The sequence below is a fragment of the Hyla sarda genome, chromosome 5 (assembly GCF_029499605.1).
Source record: "Hyla sarda isolate aHylSar1 chromosome 5, aHylSar1.hap1, whole genome shotgun sequence".
Lineage (NCBI taxonomy): Eukaryota > Metazoa > Chordata > Amphibia > Anura > Hylidae > Hyla > Hyla sarda.
Genome location: NC_079193.1, coordinates 88,204,787 through 88,231,447, shown reverse-complemented (window position 1 = coordinate 88,231,447; position 26,661 = coordinate 88,204,787). Strand labels below are relative to the sequence as shown.

Here is a 26,661-nt window from a genome sequence, read left to right as displayed (position 1 = left end):
ATTTTCCATCATAATTTGCAAATAAATTCTTTAAAAATCAGACAATGTGATTTTATGGATTTTTTTCTCATTATGTCTCTCATAGTTGAGGTATACCTATGATGAAAATTACAGGCATCTCTCATCTTTTTAAGTGGGAGAACTTGCATAATTGGTGGCTGACTAAATAAATTTTTGCCCCACTGCATGTCCTCTTGTGGTAGTTTTTCTTCCTTTAAATATACTCTCTTTCTAATTGTGTTGATTCCCTTTATATATTTAAAAGTTTCTATCATATCCCCTCTGTCTCATACATAGTAACATATTTCCATAGTTTGTAAAGTTGAAAACAGACAAGAGTCCATCAAGTTCAACTTAAAACCCTACTGTGTTGATCCAGAGGAAGGCAAAAAACCCCATGAGGCTGATGCCAATTGCCCCATGACAGAGGAAAAATTCCTTTCCGACCCCAATATGGAGATCAAAATAAATCCCTGGATCAACGTTCTATCCCCATAAATCTAGTATCCATAACCTCTTATGTTATTACCCTCTAGAAAAACATCCAGGCCCCCTTGAACTTGTTTATTGAGTCAGACATCACAACATCATGTGGCAGAGAGTTCCATAATCTCACTGCTCTTACAGTAAAGAATCTCTGTCTGTGCTGATGGTGAAACCTTCTTTCCTCTAAACGTAGAGGATCCTCCCTTGTCATGGTTACCGGCCTAGGTATAGAAAGATCCCTATAAAAATCTCTGTCCTGTCCATTCATATATTTGTACAATGTAATCAGATCGCCCCTAAGACGTCTTTTCTCTAAACTAAATAACCACAAGCTTGATAACCTGTCTTGGTCCTGTAATCCTGCCATACCATTAATTAATTATCTTTGTCGCCATCCTCTGCACCCTCTCCAGTTCGGTCATGTCCTTTTTATATACAGGTGCCCAGAATTGGACACAATACTTGTCATATGACTAGTGATTTATACAGCGGCAAAACTATGTCCTAGTCACATTCCTCTATACCTCATTTTATACATCCCATGACTTTGTTACCCTTGGCAGCCACTGCCTGGCACTAACTGTTAAAGTCGAGTTTACTGTCCACCAGTACCCCCAAGTCTTTTTTTGGTAGTCTTATTATTTAGCACATAATTGCACATTTTGTTTTTACGGCCCAAGTGCTTAACCTTATACTTATCCACATCAAACTCCATTTTCCATGTCTGTGCCCAAGCCTCAAGCTTCCTCAGATCCCTCTGTAATATTATGTTATCATTCTCTGCAGTGTCATCTGCAAATATAGAAATTCTACTTTGTAATCCTTCTACAAGGTCATTAAAGTGGTACTCTGGTGAAAACCTATTCTTTTAAATCAACTGGTGCCAGAAAGATAAACATATTTGTAAATTACTTCTATTAAAAAATCTTAATCCTTCCCGTACTTATTAGCTGCTGAATGCTACAGAGGAAATTCCTTTCTTTTTGGAACAAAAAAAAAGAAAAAAAAAAAAGTAAACAAAGGTCATTGAACCCCTTCCCTAATAAAAGTTTGAATCACCCCCCTTTTCCCAGAAAAAAACCTGTGTAAATAAAAATAAACATATATGGTATCGCCACGTGCGTAAATGTCCGAACTATAAAAATATATCATTAAACCATAGAACCACCAGTACTGTGCACAATACTCCAAGTGAGGCCTCACCAGTGTTCTGTACAGCGGTATGAGCACTTCTCTCTTTCTACTGCTTATACCTCTCCCTATACATCCAAGCATTCTGCTAACGTTTCTTGCTGCTCTATTACATTGTCTTCCTACCTTTAAGTCTTTTAAAATAATGACTCCTAAATCTCTTTCCTCAGATACTAAGGTTAGGACTGTACCAAATATTCTATATTCTTCCCTGGGATTTTTGCACGTAACATAAATTATCTTGCATTTATCCACATTAAAGGGGTACTCTGGCCCCAAGACATCTTATTCCCTATCCAAAGGATAGGGGATAAGATGTCTGATCGCGGGGGTCTCGCCGCTGGGGAACTCCGCAATCTAGCATGCAGCAGCCACCTGTAAGCACTGTAGAAAGCGCTGGCGGTTCTCAGTGTTATGCCTCCCGACCACGGGGACGCAGTATCGTGACATCACTTTTTTGTCATGAATTTAGCTAATACCGTATTTTTCGCTGTATAAGACACACTTTTTCTTCCCCAAAACTGCAAATACACATTAAAACCCTGTCCTATCGGGTCGGTCCCTGCGGCCATCAACGGCCAGGACCCGCGGCTAATACAGGACATCACCGATCGTGGTGATGCCCTGTATTAACCCTTCAGATGCGGCGATCAAAGCTGACCGCCGCGTCTGATACGAAAGTGACACTAACCCGGCTGCTCAGTCGGGCTGTTCGGGAGCGCTGCGGTGAAATTGCGGTGTCCAGAACAGCTTACAGGACACCGAGAGGGACCTTACCTGCCTCCTCGGTGTCTGCTCTGTGCCGGGATCCCCTGCATTACTGGCGCTCTCCTTCGTCATCATCACGTCGTCGCGCACGCCGTCCCGTCATCCAATAGGATCGGCGTACGTAGCGGCGTGCGTAGCGGCGTGCGTAGCGACGTGATGGAGCAAGGAGACCGGGCAGCAGAGATGTTCCGGAGCGACGGGGACACCCCGGGGACACGGTGACAACGATGGAGCGACATCCAGGGCAGCAGTGACGGGTCCGGAGTGGTGGGGACACTTGAGTATTACCTCCTATACCAGTGGTCTTCAACCTGCGGACCTCCAGATGTTGCAAAACTACAACTCCTGGCATGCCCGGACAGCCAACGGCTGTCCTGGCCTGCTGGGAGTTGTAGTCTTGAAACATCTGGAGGTCCGCAGGTTGAAGATCACTGTCCTATACTTTACATTGTATTTGGTTCAGAATATTTTTTTTACATTTTCATCCTTTAAAATTGGGTGCTTCTTATTTGCCGGAGCGTCTTATATGGCGAAAAATACGGTACATAATTTTTGTGTTTTGCTTCCCAGTGCTTCCAGCATTTATTGTATGTGTTATATGTGTACTTGCATTTCCTATAAATGTTTTACAGTATATACAAAGCTGTGGAAGATATGGCAGCTATAGAAATAAATAATAAATTCATATACAGAGAACCCATCTAGCAGACCTCACCTTATGCCTGTAAATGTCATTATTGTGCCACTGATATTTAATAAGACAGGTTTGGGCCCTCTTGCTGTGCAGGGTCCCGAGTTTCAACATAAAATACCCCTCTTGTTTTTCATGCTTATTTTTATTTTTTTTAATCTGCTCTGTACAGACTACACATTACCAGCCCCCGTAGCAGTCGATTTACACTGGATCATTTGCCCACCTGTGATTATTTATGTGAAGCCCTCATTGCTTTTCAGCAGGTTCTCAGGACATGAAGAGGTCCTGTGTCTTGTCCGTAGTAAAATATTGCCGAGTGCTTCATAGTAGTCTTGTGATGTGTTATTTTTATACTAATGACATCTTCAGCACGATGTGACACCGCTGGTGTCCTAGGATTGTGTCTAAGCATTTTTTCCGAATGCTTGACTTTTTATATTATAAATATCTTGCCACCTGAGCATGGAAACATCAATATACTGCAATGCGGTTATACAGCATGTAATACAATATAATAAAAAATATACCAGGTGCAAATCTTACCGGTATGATCTTACTTACTTCTAAAATTAGCTATGAATATGGGCACTAACTATTTATACCAGACTGGATTAAACTGATATTTTTTCCATATACTATATAAAATGACAGTCCTTAGTCATAAATACTGCCCTATGTACACAGAGATGGATATAATTCAGTTACACTAATAAGCCCCATATCTCTAAGTTCCCAAAAGCTAATCACTTCATGTTAACCATAACTAACTTTTTGGGTGGCCATTGTATGAAAGTTTTATTTTTACATGCATTTCTGTAGGCCTCAATACTTTTTATTTTAAATAATATCATACAACTCATCTGCATAGAACCATTTTTTAAGAAGGACACCAGATGATACCAGATGATAAAATAATAGGCAGGTTTGAGTCTAATTTACAGCTAGGAGCCAGACAGTTAGTTTCTGGCAACGTAGAAAGTTTATGAATGCAAATCTAATCCCTAGGTTAAAAAAGAGGGACATTTATGGAGCAAAGAGGGACTAATTCTCGTAGTCTAAGGGTGCGTTCACACACTTTTAGTTTTTGCGGGTTTTCCGCTGCGTATTTGAAAGTGGGAGGGCTCTTCTCTGCTGTTCAAAGCAGATTTTCCGCAGCGGAATTTACGCTGCGGAAAATCCGCCGCAGTCCCTACTGACTTCAACGGGGCTTGCAGCGGATTTTCCACAACGGAAATTCCTCCGTGAAAAATCTGCTGCGGACAGCCGAGAAGAGCCCCCCCCCTTTCAAATACGCAGCGGAAAACCCGCAAAAACAAAAAGCGTGTGAACGCACCCTCAGACTGTGTTCACTCAGCTCAGCCTTGCATGGAGATACATGCTGGGGGCACACCCTTCTCACATGCGACTTTAGGGTCAACTTGTGGCACCTAAAGTCACAGAAATATACACCACCTCAATAGGTGGCATGTGTTTTTTCTCCGATGCAACGGCATGCCGCTGGATATACAGATGTTTTTCTTTTGCATTGATCTGAAATCTTATAAAAATAATGGTATTCTCCATCTGATGTCATGTTTTAGATACATTCTCATAAAGAACAATGCAGAAAATCTACGTATTATGGGGCATTCAGTGGCGCTAAAGTGTACAGAAGCACCCTGTGTGCCTATGACTCTGTATAAGCATATGAACATGCTTGGTTTGTTATCTATGATGGTATTTCATATTAATCAACATTTTTCTGACCCCTTCAAGACCCCTTTCAAAAGTTGTCATTAAAAACAACTTATGACATGTCAATCAGACATGTCAAAAGTTGTCGATTGCCCTGGCTCTCACTCCTGAGACCAACTGTGATCATGAGTTGTTACGCCGAGCACTCCGGGTCCCTGCTCCTCCCCGGAGCGCTCGCGGCGTTCCTCTCTCTGCAGCGCCCCGGTCAGACCCGCTGACCGGGAGCGCTGCACTGACAGTGCCGGCGGGGATGCGATTCGCATAGCGGGACGCGCCCGCTCGCGAATCGCATCCCAAGTCACTCACCTGTCCCGGCCCCCGGCTGTCATGTCCTAGCGCGCGCGGCTCCGCTCCTTAGGGCGCGCGCGCCAGCTCTCTAAGATTTAAAGGGCCAGTGCACCAATGATTGGTGCCTGGCCCAATTAGCCTAATTAGCTTCCACCTGCTCCCTGGCTATATTACCTCACTTCCTCTGCACTTCCTTGCCGGATCTTGTTGCCTTGTGCCAGTGAAAGCGTTTAGTGTTGTCCTAAGCCTGTGTTCCAGATCTCCTGCTATCCTCATTGACTACGAACCTTGCCGCCTGCCCTGACCTTCTGCTACGTCTGACCTTGCCTCTGCCTTCTGTCCCACGCCTTCTCAGCAGTCAGCGAGGTTGAATCGTTGCCGGTGGATACGACCTGGTTGCTACCACCGCAGCAAGACCATCTCGCTTTGCGGCGGGCTCTGGTGAAAACCAGTAGCAACTTAGAACCGGTCCACCGACACGGTCCACGCCAATCCCTCTCTGACACAGAGGATCCACATCCAGCTAGCCGAATCGTGACATGAGTTATAAGCAGGGAAGCGGGCATTGCACTCCATTCCCTGGCAGGATGAGAGATCCTATGTAGACTTCTATGCAGAGAAATGAACGGATTACACTGCCTGCTGGGGAGTGGGACACAATGCCACCCCCCCAGCTAATGACTCATGATCACATTGGGTCTCAGGAGTGAGACCCGGTGCCACCAAAAACTTTTGATATATCTGACCAACATGCAAAAAGTTGTTTTAGTGACAGTAACGCTTTAAGTTATTTGTGGGTTACTGTGGTCAATTTTGATCATAAGAGGGGAAATTGTACTTGACTCTGTGTAACTCATCGTTTATAATGGAAATGTAGCTGTTTAATTTTATTGATGGTCCAAGTTTTACAAGATACGGTGTTATAAAGAAATGATCTCTGGACAAGTGATTTACATTATTATCTACACTAATCATCAAAAGATAGAATTCATAGAGCACATTTTAACAGTTTTCAGTGTGGAAAAAGTGCAATATTTTGCTTTTCATCACTTTCAAAAACATATTGCAAATGTGGTGGAAATGGCGAGAAGGGTGAACAGCTTTAGCTAAGAGGAACATGAACTTCTTCCTAACAGGCCTAAATGCTTATATAAAAGGGCATACAAAAAATAAAGGAAGTCCATGAGAAAGAGGACCCAGTACTGGTTGGTTTTATACCCTTTGATATAAGAAAGAAAGAACATATACAAAGATTATCCAGAAACAATGTAAAGGAATAGTCCCAAAGTGGTTAAGTGGAGTACAAAAATGTAGCACCATAATGGAGCCCTTTTTTGATCTTTGCTATGGGGTCCCCAGTCCTCTACGTATGCTGTTGATAATAATAATCACCCTCATTAATAGTATGACTTTGTTTTATATTGTTATAACATCATGCTTGTTAAATATCTGCAGTATTACATAAAAAAAAATACAGAGACATACGAAATTACAGAAAATATCTGTACTTTGAGTGCTTTATTATATTGAAATTGCAGTGGATATTAACATTTGTACAAACATTCTTTTTAAATCTACAAATAGATGTAAAAACTGAAGAATTTTAATATTTTCTGTAACAATGAATTTCCAAACTGAAGACAAATAAACAAAAACAACAAACAAAAAAAAAACATACAAAGCATAACATAAGAAATGTTTTTAGAAATTATTTACACATATGGTACGAAATGTTTCTGCTTCCAGTAAGGAAGGTGGTTACTATACATGAAATGCTGTTGTATACAAAGCAAAACAGAAATAAAATACAATTATACAGCACCCTTTGCGGTTATTTACCTGACACAGTGCTAGAGAATTTTTTTTCATCCGCACTTAGAGACGGCAGCCATTTATGCACTGAATATGAATGGTTGCTTCTAGTGAGTGAAAATGACTAGTAAGGGTACATTCCCACACGGCGTATTTACTGCGTATTTGCTGCTGCGTATTTTATTTTCTCTGTTGAAGTCAATGGGTAGGAAAATACGCAGCACCAAATACGCAGCAAATACGCAGCAAAATACGCCGTGTGGGAACGTACCCTTAGTATCACTCTTGTTCCCGAGGATGATGGACCAAATACTCAAGTTGAAGCCTAACAGAATTATTGTAACTCAGCTCGTAACACTTATTTCTATAGACCATGTTTGGTTGATCATTCAATAAATATATATTTTTATTATAAACTTGTCTCTACCAGAGCACGTAAAATAATACTGGATCTTTTCCACACCAACAAAACTACTGTTACTTATGGTCCGAAGACCTAACTTTAACTTCAGGAGACATTGTGCAATTCCAGCAAACCATGAAATCCCTGTAATTACTAATAAGATTTTTCTTAAATAAGTGACATCATTCATCACCATCCCTGTATGAGCGCGGGCCAAGGTAGAAAAAGGAAACATTTCTCGTGAAGGCAAACCACTGTATAATCTCTGTGGAAGTTCATTGGTTAGGAGAAATGTCAAATAACATTAATATGCCATAAATTAGAGGACATGTGGATTTCAGATGGTAAAATATTCAACATGTAAAATTAACATTAAAATGTATTATTAGTTTTGGTCAGTCTCTGTTATGACATAACTAGCCACTATTTTTTTTATTTGTTTGTGGGAAAAGTGTCCCAAACTCTGTCAGGGCATACATTGCATCTTTCAGGCCTTCTATAAATAAATGAACTTTATTTTAGGTGTGGAAAACATATGAAAATGATTGATATGTATAAAGTAATCTGTAGAGCTAAAGTAATGGAAGAACCTAATATATAGATCATTGTTTTTGATAATAATTGATCATTGTCTGCGATAGGCGCAGACTGTAGAAAATGTGCCTAGTGGGCGGAGCGTGGAATAAAGTGGTGATAAAGGAGGCGTGGTCTCCGGCAGCTTGGATTTACCCCAAATAACGCTACAGTTGTAGCGTTAATTGTATTTAAAATGTACACTAGCTAAGAGCACAGTGCATGGACAACGTTATTGTCCGATTTATTACTTGATAAATTTCCCCCATAAAGCATAGAAGATAATTTAGCTCATCAATGCACAATAAGAAAAAAAACTAATCCATTTCTGGTCATTGTATGGGCTTTAATCATAGTTAACTTTTCAATTTGCAACTTTGGTGCTGGTGCCTTATACTTCTTTTTATCTCATTATTTCTAATAGTTAATGTATATGAAATTTAAAAAAAGAATAGATTGCTGGAAGCGTATGTGGGTCCACAGACTCATCATTTTCGTGGACACTTAATAGACGGAACTGATGGCTTTCCTCCAACTACATGTTACAAACTTTAGGTAAGATCCCAGATACTTATTATGATGCTTAGAGCTCTCTGACAATGATGGTATTATTCCATAATTCATTAAGCGGTTTCTAAACTGTAGAATATGGTGGACCTATTGATAATTTTTTTTATAGTCCATGGTTAAAAAATGGATCTGTTATAAATATGTTGCAGATTAAGATTATAATGTACAGTACAATTTAAGTTACAAAACAGATATACAAGCCAACGACTATAGAGCAGATACTGGCCTTAGTTTAGAGAGTTAGGGTAGGCATGTATAGCTAAAAAGTAGGACATAATAGTATTCAATGAGTGCCTAAATGTAGCAATATTAGGTATAACATGTTGAAAAAAAATAGTGAGAATGGGATGTACTGTAAAGCAACATGCAGTTTTAGAAGACATGCAATACCAATGGTCACTGGCTCTAAGGCATATATTATCTTTAAATGTATTGCATTATCTCACAACAAAATTCTACATTCTTCTTTTTTGGGGGAATTAAAGAAGCACATAAGCTCAGAAGCAGGAAATAAAGAGCAGGGATATCTCATGAAGCTGTAGAATCTATAACTGGATCTCAGTTGGTCAGAATGCCTACAACTCCCACTAAACTCTTTGTTGAAATCTAATTTACAGTATATTATCATTTCCAATATGCAGGAAGGCAGGGTGGGGCTGGAGCTCTACCTTATGCATTTAATCAAATACTGGACAAATTTATCAAGAAATGGTTCCATAGCACATCTGACACTTTTAACCTCTGAACATGGGGGACATTTACTATCTGCTATCTGATATGCTACAGATAGTAAATGTCCTCCCATTGTCTCTGTGTGAAGCAACAAAAACTGAAAGACTGAGCAAATTGAAAACAAATAATGTTCTGTTTTATCAAGTTGCCATATTGAGTCACTTTCAGGGAGCTGTATTTTATATTTCATTGATTCATGCAAAAGTAAGCACTCCTACAGTACAATTATGGCTAGTATCCCAACCTTACCCCAATATGTAACATAGGTGCTCAAGGTTAATTTGTTGACCATAGGATAAAGCTACCAAGACAGTATATTCATCATTCTCTATTGAATATGACTCAAACTTTTGCAACACAATGTAATAAAGAATTTGAAGGGGTTATCTCAGGACAGACATTGAAGCCATATCCCTAGTATGTCCAACTGAGGGGGATGCCATGCCAATTGATAGAAAGTAGCTGCATTACTGTCTACAACATAATTAATCTGTTTAATAGTTTATATAGTTTAAATTTTTATTCTACAAAAAATATCAGAGATGGTTTATAATGATGACTTACATTTACCATAAAACATTGCCTCTACCTATCTGCATATCTGCAATGATATTTAGAACTTCTTACAAGCACCGGACACCTATGTTCATTTTTTTTTTTTTACTTTTGGCACCTAAATGTGCCGTGTAGTGTAATCCATTCACAAATAAATGAGGGGGATTATAGTAATGTAGCCACTACTGATTTAGAAGGTTTACTGTCGAGGCTGGCACCACAAGGATGTTCTCATTGTATGCATGGCATTTAATAAGAGCTTTCGGGAGGGACCAGTACTTTATGTGCTGTCGGCAAAATAGAATTCCTGCATAGCATTATACAGTATTCGTGATAGGGTCTCTCTAAGGCATAAAGTGTTATACTGGCTACAATTCTAATGTATGCCAAAACATAGCAGATCCAGCACTTACAACTAGCAGAACACTAAGGCTGGAGGGATAAAGGAATAATCTGCTCCCTCTCCCTCCTGCACAGTAACTCATGAACATGTCCTCTTTTACAAGCCTTTACTCTTAACTCATTGAGTGCTTTGAACTATTCACAACTGCTGTGCCACCAACATAACATTAAAATATTTCTGGGACTTTAATATTGATAGCCTAATAGCAGATTGGTGTCAGTGCCAGGAGTTGGGCCCCCACCAATCAGCTAATTCAAATTTCTGTGGTGCACTAGTGGCCATGAGTGGTATTGCAGCCCAGTCTTGTTCACTTGTATGGGTCTGAACTGATGCAGTACTAGACACAGCTGCTACAACATGTATGGAGCTGTGCCTGGTAAATATTAAAGAGGCCGCAGTGTTCACTGGAAGGCCGAAGTCCCTTCAGTCATCCGTTCATTGGGGATGCTGGGAATCAGACCCCCACCTATTTTATAATAATTACCATAAATATCAAAGTCCTGTAAGATCCTTTAATACAACACAAAACTAACAAAACAGTAAACAAAATTACAGGCTTGGTATCCATAAGAGCCAGATACAGTATATTATTGATTAATGTTCACCAGTGGATCATGCCTCTTGAATGTTGCTTCCCAGCTAATGGCAGTTCCACATGCTATTGTGCACTTGTGGCACCAGGATATTATAGCAATACTAGAAATTATATCCAGAAAAAACTAGATCTAAACAAAGCTTTTAAAGGGGGACTCCGCCCCTAGACATCTTATCCCCTATCCAAAGGGACCACCTCTATCTCTGTGCAGCACCCGGTGTTTGTTTAATACGCTAGGTGTGGGCGGTGGGGTTGTGACGCCACGGCCATGCCCCCTTGTGATGTCACACCACCCCCCTCCCATAGACTTGCATTGAGGGGGTGGGGTGTGACATGACAAGGGGGTGTGGCCATGAGGTCACAACCACGACCCCCACTCTAAGCATTCGGAACTAAATATTCCAAATGCTGGGGCAGCGGAGTACCCCTTTAAGTTAGCTGTCCCAATGCTGTTCCCTTTTAAGTAAGTCATATGTAAGTCTTGGTGTTAAATGAACCTAGGTATGAATAATTTGGTAGGTGTTGCATGCAGCCATTCCATGTAGGCAGACCCCCTTATCTTTGCACATTGCCGATATGGTAACAAATGCCCAGACTACACTCACAGCCAAACCATATGACTGGACTGGATCATATTACATAGGTAATAAAATATTATTACTAGCTTATGACATTTGGGACTTTATTTACCAGGAGGTGTCAAAATTATTTCATATGTATATTTGTTTTTCTTTTTTTCAATATATATGGAAAGTACATGGAAAAGGGGAAATACGGGAATACAACCAGATGGGTGATTTGTATGAGGAGAGCTATTAATCTCTGTGTGTCCTTAAAGTCAAGTTTACAGAGAGTTACAATGTGTTTCATAACTCAGGTGAAGGGATCAGTTTACTAATTCTGTTTAGTCAGGCAGCTACATAAAGGTTAAGAAAGAGAACAGTCATTTTTCAGAGCTCCAGACACATTCCATTTCCTATCTTTATAGGTATGCACCATTAATCTTTGCTCAACAGTAATTATATTGATCTGTTAATATAGCAACTCCTCGCCAAATTCTTGTCTTCCACATAGGTTAAGCTTTTGTATTCACACAAAGTAAAAGCTGAAATTTATTGCAATAGATCAATCACTAGAAGAGTGGTCTCCAATCTGTGACTCTCCAGCTGTTGCAGAGCTATGACTTCTGGCCTGGCTGGAATTGTAGTCGCACAACAGTTGGAGAGTCACAGGTTGCAGATAGGGTTGCCACCAGGCCGATATTTTACCGGTGCAGCCTGTATTTTGGCCACCCTGCCGGTAATTTTAGATTAAAGATACTGGCACTGCAATTGCTGGTAATTATCCAATCAATCCCCCAACTCCTGGAATGTTGCAACATATACTATACCAGTGTTTCCCAACCAGGGGTGCCTCCAGCTGTTGCAAAACAAAAACTCCTAGCATGCCCGGACAGCCAACGGCTGGGAGGTGTAGTTTTGCAACAGCTGGAGGCATGCCTGGTTGGGAAACATTGACCTATACTATATACTACTATATAGTCCAACATGCTGGGAGTTGTAGTTTTGCAACAGCTGGAGGCACATTTGGTTGGGAAACATTGACCTATACTATATAGTGCAACATGCTGGGAGTTGTAGTTTTCGTTTGGGGCAGGTGCTGAGCTACAGGCTGTATCAGGGCATAAAAAAGCAATCAAAAAGTCATAAAAAATCTAAACAAAAATGGTACTGTGAAAAACTACAGATTGGGGTGCAAAAAAGAAAAAAAAAGTAATAGGGGTCAGAATAGGCCAAAATTTCCCCCACATATGTGTATCCTGTGATATAATTTAGCAAATTAGCATGGCAAGTATTTTTCTGCAAGAACGGTGGTGACTCTAGTTGCAGACCATTGCACTAGAGATATAAAAATCCTATGTAAGAGAATATAAAGAGTTAATATATTTTTTAACTTTACTTTTTTAAGAATGAATGAGAAATTAAAACCCCTTGTTGTGTTCTTGTTTTCAAACAGAATTCATCACAAAGTGGACCAGTCTAGAGGGGACTGCAGAAAGCTTAACATCTGGTAGATCTGGTGCATCTTTTTTATATAGCTATGATCACTGACTTTAGTATAGCTGCATTGTCTGAAGGAAGACTAAGGTAGTCTGAAATGTACTGACTTCTTTTTATCAGTGGCTGAGACTGTCTCTCTCTTTCTCCACTAAGTATTACACCCATACATGTTTGCTCACATTAGCAATGATAATATATACTCAGTGGGAAGTCATGGCATGAAATACTGATATTGATTATGACAAGGACACAATGATCATAGCTGGTGCTATGCACTAAAGATTATCAGGTAATTTACATAGTTATACTGAGCCAAATAGGCATCAATAACCTGAGGACCCATAGGGGATACACATGTTTAATGTCCAAACTGACTCTGTGTAGACAAGGGGTCTGAAACTGGTGGCCCTCCAGATGTCCAGGCATGCTGGGAGGGCCACCAGTTTGAGACCCCTGGTGTAGACAGACTATTGCACCATTAAAAGGGATATGTAATAAAATGACAGTTTTTTTGTTACATCTTGTGTGCACAGACAACCACTTTCCCATAGACTTAGATAGAACACATTAATGTTAAAGGGTTTATCTAACATTAGAAAAACAGAGCTGATTTCTTGTGTGGATGGGTGTGGATTTGCAGCTTAGTTCCATTGAAGTGAATGAAGCCACATTGTAATACCACACACAACCTGTGGACAGATGTGTTGCTGTTCTTGGAAGAAATTAGCACTGTTTTTCTATTACTGGAAAACCCCTTTAATAACTCAGATGCCAAATTTTTGCTATATTATGGACACATTTTTTTTACAACAAAATAGGCCTGAGATCCACTCTGTGGCCATAGCCTACAGCTCTGCTTACATTGTAAATGGTTTTATATTATAAATGGAAACACAACATAGTGCAGATGCCCGAATAACCCTACTGACTTACAAGTTAGTCCATTAGTTTCAGTCAAGGTATTTGCCACCGTGATGGAAAAAAATATGCTACATGTAGTGCTCTTTGTCCCATAAAAGTTTACAAAAGCTGCAACAACTCTGGTATTTTCTATTTGATTGGTTAGGTTAGGCAATCACCAGACTACATAAACAACATACAGACAGGCCTGTTAATAATCTTAGCTGATCTCGGCTCTGATGGGGCAGGGCAGAGAATCTACTCTAGTCCACTAAGTGTATGCAACACTGAGGTAATCCAGAGATGGCCCAGAATAGTCCAGAATTGGCGCTTATGTCAGCCGCAATCTGCCATGGACATAAAGGCCTTCCCATTGACAAATGCAACTTCTCTGGTGGATTCTGGTGAACACCTTCAATATTTTTCCGGAATCAATTTCCTTGTAGGAATTCTACTACAGAACCTCTGACATGTGAACAGAGCCGAGGAACGCCCATTGAAATCAGGCAGGTTGCTGCAAGTGGAATCCACGTGGAACTTTCTTATGGAAATTCCATGTGGAATCCCAGTAGTGTGAACAGGACCTAAGAGACTGAGATATAGTAAGACCTGAATGTGAAAAGATAAGATACAGTTTGTTTCTATTCCATTTACCCATAACAGGGGGAGGTGTGGGGCATACCATTCTGTATTTCACATAATTCAGACATGAGCCCTTTACTCCAGGTCCTCACACACTCCATAACACAAAACACCCAATAAGTTTGCTTCTTTGGTTAATTTTTATCGCAGTTAATCCATAAACCTATTTTTTTTTCTTTGTTCTGTAACACATATACAAATAAAAATGTATGTGGCATTGTCAATGTGACACCTACAAGACCCCTGAATTACAAGACAACAAGGGGCCCTATAGTGGTGGCATTGCACAAGAGCTCAGATCCCAGCCACTATCAAAAGTGCAGGTAAAATAAGTGCTGTCACCTGACTAGTCTTTATGGCCACCTTTTGCAGTATATAATTTATAAATATATCCCCAGTGATTCCCCAGTGCAGTTTCTGGCAGACATTTGAGGGAACTTGAGAAAAAGTTGCCTACAGCTATTTATCACAATCATTTTCTATGACAACATGACTTGGTTCTGTGACATGATCTATAATATCCAACTTTATCAACAACTAGGCCCTAACATAATTTACATTCTTGCATTGCCAAACTGGTTATGTCTTGTTATGGTTGTGTCTTCACACAAAGACATTGATGAACTAACAGTCTTGGGCAGTGATATGTAGCTTGCATGGAATCGGTGCCATAGGCTAAGTTAGGTGGTAGTTAAGGGGGTATTCTGCCAAATACATCTTATCCCCTATCCAAAGGATAGGGGATAAGATGTCTGATTGCGGGAAACCTCTTTGTTTCCAGGACTGGAGATGTGACGTCATGCCATGCCCCCTCCATTCATGTCTATGGGAGGGGGCATGACGGCCATCACACCCCTCCCATAGACATGGCAGGACGTCATGTCTCCAGTCCCGGAAACAAAGAGGTTTCCGAGACTGGAGACACAGCCCCGCATAGAATGCGGGTGCTGCACGGAGATCGCAGGGGGTCCCAGCGGCGGGCCCCCCGCGATCAAACATCTTATTCCCTATCTTTTAGATAGGGGATAAGGTGTATTTGTCCGGAACACCCCTTTAACTGTTAACGGCCCTACATCACTATGTGACCTGTTCTGATTAATACATTGATAACTAAAGGGAGCTCAGATCCAAACCAAATGTACAATACAAAATAAAATCAACCACGGTTGTCATGGATAATGCTAAATGTTAAAACAATTCTGCATATCCTAAAGGACATATGACAATATTGTGGCCCTTACCACATGGCTTACACTAAAAACCTTTAATTAAACAATCATTAAACAGTCTATATGAAGTATGTGTAGGTATCATTTATTGAGCCATCATCACTCATATATTGTGCCAGTACCCCTAACATAATAGGAACAATTCAGACAATACAGATAACAGGCGGCAAACATACAAAATGGCTTTTTTTTCCTATATAAAATGCGTCTCCTGATGGTTATGCAATTGTATGATATATTCTTTAGTGAAAACCTGGTGCAAAACAATTGCAGATTTTTATATGGGAGTCTTTTCCATAGACATTGCATATAGCTCAATATTGTATTAAATATAGTGCAGGTTTTAAGAGCCAGGACTTACAATAAAGGCAAAGTCTAGATTTGTGGTTTGCACTAGGTTATCACCAAAAACATCATAATAGGTGACTCTTTACTGTGAGTATTGGTTGGTCCAGGCTCCATCTCATGCCCTAATAATAGTGGAATTCGACTGCACCAGGGTCTTTTTGCATCTCTCATTGACAACATGACCAAAAAGCACACAATGACATTGTTATAGGTATAGAATAACATTTTTCCCAAAGTGCATAATGATTCACCATTTTCTTATCGCACTCTTCTGTTTGTTCTCCAGATATGTCCTGGAATACCCAGTTTTTTTTATACACAAGCATACATGACCCATATTGTTGCTGTTGCTTTATTAATCCTAAAGTTCAGAAAAAAATATAAAACAGCAATCTAAGTAAAATTCTCATATATAGATGTTTACAAAAGTAAGGATAGTTTCCAAACCCAGAGTCAGTAGGCAGCTGAAAATCGGCAAGTCTTGGGCATAACAGTTCAGCAGATGCAAACAAATGCATGCATGTAGTATGGTTTTCTCAAACTGGCATCACAGGGTGAAAAAATGGTCGATGAGGACCTGAGCTTAGGTGCTGAGGGTTTAAAACACAGGGGTGATCTAGAAGTCGTGTAAGGTTCAAGCTCACCATATCTTTAGATGTGCCCTGTGCATGTGCATAAAATCCTGTACATTTACATTGCATAGAATGCTGGACCACAGGAAGGTTTAGGCTAAGTTTCCACACAGGTTTTTTTCTGGCACTTTTTGGAAAACTGCCACTGCAGTTTTTGAGCCAAAGTCAGAAGTGGATCTAGTATAAAGTAGAAGTCCTTCCTTTATATTTCCCATTCCTTTTGAATACACTTCTGGTTTTGGATCAAAAACTGCAGTGGCAGTTTACAAAATACGCCAGAAAAAAACCCCACCCCTAAACATCTTATCCCCTATGCAAAATATAGGAGATAAGATGTCTGATTGTGGGGTCTGGCCACTGAGACCCCCCACGATCTCCAACATGGCAACCCAGTCATCCGAACTCTGCTCTATGATGGGTGACTACAGCTGTTATGCCCCCTCCATTCATGTCTATGAGGAGGAGTGACGGCTACGTACTGCATGTTTCTGTGTTCAGAACACCATGGTGCCAGCCCGGAGATTGTGGGGGTCCCAGTGGCCAGACCCTCGTGATCAGACATCTTATCCCCTATCCTTTAGATACCAGCAAAACACGGCTTGCAATTGCAGATGTAGCAGTGCTAAATATGTCTTTTAACTCTTTGGGTCCGCTTTCTTAGTGCATCATGATAGAAAAACACAGTAGATTAACCTACAGACCCATGTAAAATTCCAGATAAATCATCATAATATGAGCAGTGCCAAATGACATACTAAGCTCTGCTACTTCTGTAGTACAGTTCTTTATAAAGCAGACACATACTTGACTTTCTGAGGCGAGATGGGCTTTTGATCTGAAGATCAGGAAGGATGTAAGAAATGATATACATATTGTGCAAATCACATGAACTGCATTAAAGGTGCTTGGTCCATATGGCGGCAAGTAGGAGGTTATATAGAATTGCTATGTCCTTTGGGTTTGATAACACTCATATCACTGCCTGTGACTGCCTGTAAAGGTTAACAGTCTCCAACGCACTGTCAATAGTGAATGCTATGCAATGGCAAACTTTATAGCGGTACAGACTGACACGAGTCAGCTTGTTGGTTTAGCATAAAATACAGACATGCCTGAGCCACAAGGTATACATATGTCAAACTGTCGGGCTACAAAATTGAGAAAACGCAGACACATATTGAACAGCTAAACCTTATTTTTTTCATTTGATTACAAAAAAAATAGAAAAAAATACAACTGTATTTAACTGAGGAAACAGAACCAATCCATAAAGCTTGATTCTAATCAAAGGTAACATAAAATGTGATTCTTGTGTTACCATTAGTGCTTATGTTCATATAATCTCACTTATGTTCTTTCCATAAAAAAAAAAAAAAAAATCTAACTAAATTAGCACCCTGGGGCATTTTAAAGGTATAAGATTTTTTTTTACACATGGTGTACCAATATATATGTTCCATTTTTATAAAAGGCTATCTGATTTCCCATAAAATGTAGAAAAAGCAATAAAAAAGAAAGCATTGGACTAAACAATTTAAAAGTAAATGCTCGCTTAAAAATATATAGGCATATATATTTATTTATATATAATGTATAAAAAGGCCTGTACATTGTTTTGGTTGACTGGATTAAATTAAAGAAAGTACAGTGCATGCTAGACCTGGACCGGGGTTGTGTCGAGTGTATAACAGTTCCACACCATATTGAGTTTTGGAAAGAAATATAAAAAGTGGACTTTTTCTAGACATGATTTATGTGGCAAGTAGTTTCAGACTTATGGTACTGGGCAGAGCTATTGTAGCTATAGGGTAAATGTGAGGTAAAAAATGAGGGAAAGTGCATAAAATTTTAATTCTGGTGGCAAATGAGAGAGTATTGTAGACTGCACCTTTTTCACTATAGTTCTCATTATGCAATGCAGAAAGTGTATTTGCTTACAGGCATGGAGGCTTTATGGAGGCACACAGAGCCTATGGGGATCTGTACGGCAGTGAAGAATAGGTCAGTAATATATTCTTCAGTGCTCTACATGACTCCATAGGAAATCAAAGGTATACAGAGGTACAGTAGGGCCCCAAAAAATGTCTATATTACAGATCTGTGCAACTTGGATATTGTGCAGATCCTTAATGTACTCAAGTGCATTAACTCTAATGCAGCATATATTCTGAATATTAAGCCAAGGTGGACTCTATAGGTGTTATCTATAAACAAGAAGACTATGATTGATTCAAATGTGCCAGAATTCTGTCATGATTTGTAGCAAAAAGAAAGGTCCACATGCCTTGCACCACATTTATAATGTGTTTAAACACTTTTCGCAAAGGGGGCAAATGAGGAGCAGCTAAGTGGGAAGGTGGTATGCTTTCAAATGTGACACCATACCCCAAAATTTCCCCAAACATTTGCCACAAAATAATAGTGTTATGTAAACCAACCAAGACAACGGCGGGCGAGATAATCAAAACTGCCTGAACCAAAAACCTGGTGCAATTTGTGGGCCAAAAATGGCTTTTGTTACTTGCACTAACCTTTCCATGTATTTTAGATACTTTTCATAAATTTTTGCACCTCACAAAAAGTGTCGAGGCTTACTGGAAATTTGGTGTGGGTTTGGGGAAAAGGGAACCATGGCTTATACCACTTTTTGGCTTAATTTTTTGGCATAAAACGAAGTCAATTAATACATGGTGTAAATTTAAATTAGACAGTCTAAAGATGCACCAGATTTTCAAACAGCCTACACGGCTGACAAAGATCCGGTTCAATCTTAAACCGCCTAGTCTAAGTTTACAATGTCTACGAAATACACAGTTTTTGATTATCTCCCACAGTGTCTAAATATGCTACAAATTACAGTACAGCATTAGCTACTGTGATGAATACAGCTCTTCAAGCTGACTGGTATATGTATAAACTGTCTAAATATTAGACAAGATAAGTAAATCTGTCCTTAAAGAAGGTGTCCAGTGCTAATCAATGTATCCACTATCCTGCAGATAGTGGATAAATGTCTGATTGTGGGGGGTGCAACCGCTGGGACCTCAGAAATCTCCCATACGGCCCCGGCTTGGCCCCGACTCTGCGCTGCTACAGCGCGTTTCGTACCCAGCAGGTCAGCTGGTACAAACACCCCTCCTCCATTCATCTCTATGGGAGAGGAGTAGACACAGGAACGCTAGAGATGAATGGAGGGGGAGTGTTTCTACCAGCTGACCTGCTATGTGCAAAACGTCACACACAGCAGCTCAGCCGTGGCTGAGTAGGATTCCCATACGGAAGATCGCGGGGGGTCCCAATGGTTGGATAGGGGATAAATTGCTTAGCACTAAACATCTTCTTTATGTTTTTTGCACATTAGAACCAATCAGATGTATTTTTTGGTAAATTGCTTTAAAAAAAATTTATAAAACAAAACAAAACATCGACTGTTTAACAATACACAAAAAATGTTGGATGGGTGCTAAAGGCAACCCTACTGCTTTCATGAAGATCCCTTTTGTATTGTAAGTACTAGACTCACATACAAATTGTGTAAAAAAGAAATACAGTAGACTGCTAGGCTAATAATTCATACAAGCCTGAACATTCAAGATGGCTTCTCATATCTGTAATAAAATACACAAAGAGCTGCATTATTCTTTACAATATCTTATGGGACAGCTTTATCATTATTGACGTAGGGAGAGATGTTGTTGCTTTTCAAAAAAATTTTTTTTTTGTCTGCTACATACTTTTAGAAATTTCATGTCATAGGCTACTGTATTACAGCAGTTTGGGACTCATGGGTCTCATGTATAAAAACTCAGTAGAAAAAAGGCCAAACTGCTCATAGCAACCAGTCACATTCAGTTTTCATGTTCTAAATTGCCAAAGAAACCCAGACCTTGGTTGCTATGGGCAACCAGGACACATTTCTTGCTTTCTGTTTGGATACATGAGGCCCCCCTTTTTTTTTTTTTACATATAATTGTTCTGAAATGTAAAGAATAGGTAATTGGAATTTAACAGATCACGCTGTAGTTGCTTTTACAATGCTACATGTAAAGGAGAACCGTTACCTGCAAAAAGTGGAAGAGGCCATTTTGTGGTGTGAATAAATACTTAATCTGTACACAGAAACATAAGGAATTGCTTCCTAATGCATTGGATATATTCTCTCCAATTTAGAATCTGTCCCAGAAAATGGCTCCTTGTACCCTAATAAATGTAATTGTACGCTTTATTACCTCGTTGCAACCCCTTGAATTTGATCTTTGAGTAGAAATGGCTGTTAACCTTTTTTTTATAGTCATAGATTCTTAAAGAATAAAGGGTTCAGGCCACTATGTAGATGAATAGTAAAAAAAAAAAATTAACTCTGTACATAAATGCAACAGTTCATAAACGCTGTACCAGAACACTGAGAAAGCATCACACTTTTCCCAAAACTGCATGATAATAATGTTATAAATCCCTTTTCTTAGACAAAAAAGACAAAACAATGAATACTATAAAAAAAAGGGTAGGTATGGTCTTTCAATGACTGAAGAGACTTCCAGGTTTCAAATAAAGTTGAAAAAAGTTAATAAAAATGGAAGAACTGATTTAATACCAAACTCCTGAAGGCAGTTCTTTAACCCATTGTTTCAGAGAATGGGATTTATGTCTGTTCTGTGGTTGGCGAGAGGGTTTAGAGAGGAGCTTCCAACCATATCACTGACTGACGAAGAAGTTGTTATGGTGTTATGCTGGATCACTTGCTGCTGGGAACAGGCAGGAACTGGGCTCTCGGGTGGACTATTTTCAGGACCTGAGTAAGACATTGGCACAATACTTAGTTAGATTATATTGTACTATATAATATATAAGACAGTTTCATTATACATAACAATTTGATACAACATGCTTAAGCTAATTATATAACCATCATTATTCAATAACCAATTAACCAAACTAGGTATGCCCCACACAAAAATTGGTTGAAATATTTATTAAGATTGAGACCAGAGGCAAACACAACCAAATAGTGTAAGATGTCTCAGTGTTGTACAGTGGTTGTTCACCACCACTTGTTGAGTCACATTGGATACCATCACAATTGAGACCTGTAGTGAAGGCTCATGCAAGGGGCAATGTCCTGTGCCCAGAACCTGAATTCCTTAATACAGGTGAGATCTGTCCAGTTCTCCAAAATCAGTTGTTCAAATTATAGCTAGGCCCAAGCAGGATCCCAACCTAGTTCCCCCTGGATTCAATTGTATCTATGTCTTTAAGTGGGGTGTCTATGTCACTGTGCTACTTCAGCATTTTTAGGCATTTCTAAATGGCAGTGCAGGGTCTGGCATTTGTATCTTTTAAAGGTGCATTCACACCATGATTCTTTAGTACGGTGACCGTATCCGGCTGGGAGATGTGAAACCCGGGCTCTCCCGTATCCCAGCCGAACGGAGTCAGATAGATTATATTCTCTTGACTTCACTGTGTATTGTGCATAATATTGACTGAAAAGGATCCAGTGTATCCTATTAATAACATGGACACAGTATATTCTGTCAATTACAGAAGGTAAAGTATACTCTATTGATTACATAAGAAGATTTATCAAAAGTGTCAAAAAGAAAAACTTTTTTGTTTCCCATAGCAACTGATCACGGACCAGCTATTATCTCTTATATTGTTGTCAAAATAAAAGCTAAGCACTGATTGATTGTTATGGGAAACACATAAGGTTTAACTTTTAGACACTTTTTCTACCCCATAGCAACCAATTACAGCTTAGCTGTCATTTTTCCAGAGCTCGATAAAATATGAAAGCTGAGCTGTGATTGGTTGTTATGGTCAAAACCAGACAGTTTAGGTGAGAGGCAGATGGATAAATCTGGGCTAGTTATGAATTTTAAAGTGGATGTATCTCAATCCTTATAGGTTTTCATATCATTACCGGTGGAAACAAGGAGAGAATACCACATATACTGCACATTACTGAAATAATATGGGCAACAAAGACAATTTTTGTCTTAGACAGATTGACATATCTGGGCCAGTGTATTCTATTCATTAAAAGTGGACTTTATGTGGCAGTATTATCCACACGGGAGTACAGTGTGTGATAGATTTAGAGGGACAATGCATAGCAGTTTTGTTTAGAGTACCAAATTTTATAAGCTAACTCAGATTATATTCCCTAACTACTCCTAACCCCTCTCCTGACCTTTTCTGAGCTTTAAAAACCACTGTATAATATGTTTCTTACATTGTGTGAGCTCCCGGCAGGAGAAAGTGGTCATTCCCCAGCAGGCGCCGCGTCACTGAAGCCTGTGAGAGCTGTCCCCCCCCATGCCCTGCATGCACTTCCTGAGTTTGGTCTCCTGCCAGGCCAGGAAGAGACCAAACTAACTGTTTGACTTGTGGCAGAAAACAGAACAGAGCCAGCTAGTGGCTGTTTTTTCAATCACATTAAAAACATATAAAGGTTGAGAATTTTAACAGCAAGTAAATAGCAAAGTGTCTTATAATTACATAAGGAACAATATATTAAAAGTTTAGTTTGGTGACAGATGCTCTTTAAAAAAAAGGCACAGGGTGAAGCAGTATAATATTTTCCTGGTGCAGTGTATTGAGCTGTGAGGAGCATGTCCCAATTTGGAGAAAGGCACTGTATTCACTGTATGGGTCTGCTAAGAGGGGGTGTGCTAAAATTCTTGTTTCCCAGCATACCCTTACCATTGTTCAGGTTATACTGGGAGCTGTACCTTCATGTGGTACCAACTTATATAGCAGGGAATAACCTAATTTGGCAATTGGTTTATTCAATTATAAGAACAATTTTCTGTGGTGTGATACACCATGTCATCCATCATACAATGTAGGGAAAATTAAATCCAAACACCGTCAAACCTCATGGGGGAGATTTATCAAAATGTGTGAAGAGAAAGAGCAGTGCAGTTACCTATAGCAACGAACCAAATTGCTTATTTCATTTTTAAAGAGGCCTATGAAAAATTAAAGAAGCAATCTGATTGTTTGCTATAGACAACTGCACCACTCTTCCCCTACACAGGTTTTGATATATCTCCCCCCCCCATATGTATGGAGATATTTTCCCATAGAAGCAATTTTGAGTGGCCGGGGAGCTAATGCATCTCCCAGATACCCATGTCCAGTCAAATGCTTTGGTTGTTATCCAGTGGAAAACAATATATATATATTTTTTTAAATCAACTGGTGACAGAAAGTTAAACATATTTGTAAATTACTTCTATTTAAAAATCTTAATCCCTCCAGAGTTGAAGCAAATCCCAAAAGCAAACCTATTCTGGTCTGAACAGTTCATGAGACAGACAGAGATGTCAGCAGAGAGCACTGCGGTCACACAGAAAAGAAATTCAAAAAGAAAAGAACTGTGTAGTATACAGTAGCTGATAAGTACTGGAAGGATGTAGATTTTTAAACAATAATTTTAGTAATTTACAAATCTGTTTAACTTTCTGGTACCAGTTGATTAAAAAAATAAATAAATTCCACTGGAGTACCCCTTTAACTCCAAGCAGAGATTGAGAATTCTGTGGGTAGCAAACTTAGAAGACAGATATTAATTTTATATTAATATTATATGAATGTTGTGTCTCCTGTGATATAATAGCTATACAGCAAGGGTGTTCCGCGTGAATTATTACTAAATGGGGCACAGGTACAGTGGGGCAAAAAAGCATTTAGTCAGCCAGCAATTGTGCAAGTTCTCCTACTTAAAAAGATGAGAGAGGCCTGTAATTTTCATCATAGATATACCTCAACCATGAGAGACATAATGAGAAAAAAAAAATCCATAAAATCACATTGTCTGATTTTTAAAGAATTTATTTGCAAATTATGGTGGAAAATAGGTATTTGGTCACCTACAAACAAGCAAGATTTCTGGCTCTCACAGACATGTAACTTCTTCTTTAAAGGGGTTATCCAAAAACAAACTTTTTTTTAAATATCAACTGGCTCCAGAAAGAAAATTAATTAATTACAGCTTTGTAAATTACTTCTATTAAAAAATATTAATCCTTTCAGTACTTATTAGCTGCTGAAGTTGAGATGTTCCTTTCTGTCTAAGTGCTCTCTGTTGACATGTGACTCGGGAACCTCCCAGTTTAGAAGTAAATCCCCATAGCAAACCTCTTCTACTCTGTGCAGTTCCCGAGACAAGCAGAGATGTCACCAGAGAGCACTGTTGCCAGACAGAAAACAACAACTCAACTTCAGCAGCTGATAATTATTGGAAGGATTAAGATTTTTTAATAGAAGTAATTTACAAATCTGTTTAACTTTCTGGAGCCAGTTGATATATATATATATATATGAAAAGTTTTTTCCTGGAATACCCCTTTAAGAGGCTCCTCTGTCCTGAATCTGCAATAGGCAAGCAGCTTGGTGTGAAGAAATCAACTGTGGGAGCAATTATTAGAAAATGGAAGACATATAAAACCACTGATAATCTCCCTCGATCTGGGTCTCCACGTAAGATCTCACCCCGTGGGGTCTAAATGACAGTGGTCTAGCGAGTCTCCAGATCTCAACTCCATAGAAAACCTTTGGAGAGAGTTGAAAGTCCATGTTGCCCAGCGACAGCCCCCAAAACATCACTGCTCTAGAGGAGATCTGCATGGAGGAATGGCCCAAAATACCAGCAACAGTGTGTGAAAACCTTGTGAAGACTTACAGAAAACGTTGACCTCTGTCATTGCCAACAAAGGGTATATAACAAAGTATTGAGATGAACTTTTGTTATTGACCAAATACTTATTTTCCACCATAATTTGCAAATAAATTCTTTAAAAATCAGACAATGTGATTTTATGGATTTTATTTTCACATTATGTCTCTCATAGTTGAGGTATACCTATGATGAACATTACAGGCCTCTCATCTTTTTAAGTAGGAGAACTGCACAGTTGGTGGCTGACTAAATACTTTTTTGCCCCACTGTATATTGGTAAGTGCTATCACATTCTAAAATTTTGTTGTAGCTAGGGGCATGTTAACTATAACTACAACATCTTTATAGACACTTAAATGTGTCAGAGATTCTAGACGAACTGAAATCCTGGACAGGGCAATTTTAAAGGGGTTTTCCGCCTTTATTCATCTTATCTCCTATCCAAAGGATAGGGGATAAGATGTATGATCGCAGGGGGTCTTGCCGCTGGGTACCCCCGTGACCCCCATAGACATGAATGGAGGGGGCGTTGTGTGACGTCACTAGGGGACGTGGCCGTGACGTCACGTCCCTGTCTTGGAGGCAGCGCCTGGAACAGAATGCCAGGGGCTGCACCGAGATTGCGGAGGTCACCAGCGGCGGGACCTCTGCGATCATACATCTTATCCCCTATACTTTGGATAGGGGATAAAATTATAAAGCCGGAATACCCCTTTAAATCTGGAACTTTATTTTATTACCTGATTGAGTTTACTACAATAGTACCAGTTTGTGGCTTTAATGGCTTTCAGTGTATTTTTTCATATTACTATTGTCATAGACAGGAGTATTGTTGGTATCCATTTTTTAAGTGTGTACTCTTACTATCTATACTGCAAAATATTTATATGTACACACTTAGAAATATTGACTAACTCATATGAGCTGTGTCAGGATATTTCAGAGACACACTTCATCATGGAAGGTGTTATACAATATATAATAATCCACATGGCGCATTGTAGACACCTACAATAACAGCTGCTCAACCTGCTTATTATATTCAGAGTACACCTGCATGGTGAGAAGACAGCAAGCAGTTTGCTCAATTACTTAAATGTTCCTAATCTCTGTAATGATAGATATTATCCCTGCAAGCGAATACTATGGAGTATAGGGTGCTAATAAAACAGCAGAAGATTCACAGGTCCTCTCTGCATGACTATATCTTAATATCATTTAAAGTGTAGTGAACAGATACAGTGGGGCAAAAAAGTACTTAGTCAGACACCAAGTTCTCCCACTTAAAAAGATGAGTGAGGCCTGTAATTTTCATCATATGTATACCTCAACTATGAGAGACATAATGAGAGAGAAAAAA

General features: G+C 39.4%; 1 protein-coding gene across 11 annotated transcripts in view; it reads right to left on the bottom strand.

The window, feature by feature from the left end:
• Positions 1-3,538: 3,538 nt before the first annotated feature.
• CREB5 (cAMP responsive element binding protein 5) overlaps positions 3,539-26,661 on the bottom strand; it is a 616,745-nt gene continuing 593,622 nt past the window's right edge. For 9 of the 11 annotated variants that reach the window (XM_056519876.1, XM_056519873.1, XM_056519872.1 and 6 more), the window contains one exon: positions 13,134-21,407. In XM_056519876.1, coding sequence (XP_056375851.1) covers positions 21,244-21,407 — 164 coding nt within the window. In that variant the 3' untranslated portion in view covers positions 13,134-21,243. Of the gene's footprint in view, positions 3,596-13,133; positions 21,408-26,661 lie in introns of those variants that run through there. The other 2 variants (XM_056519874.1, XM_056519878.1) reach the window with 2 other exon arrangements.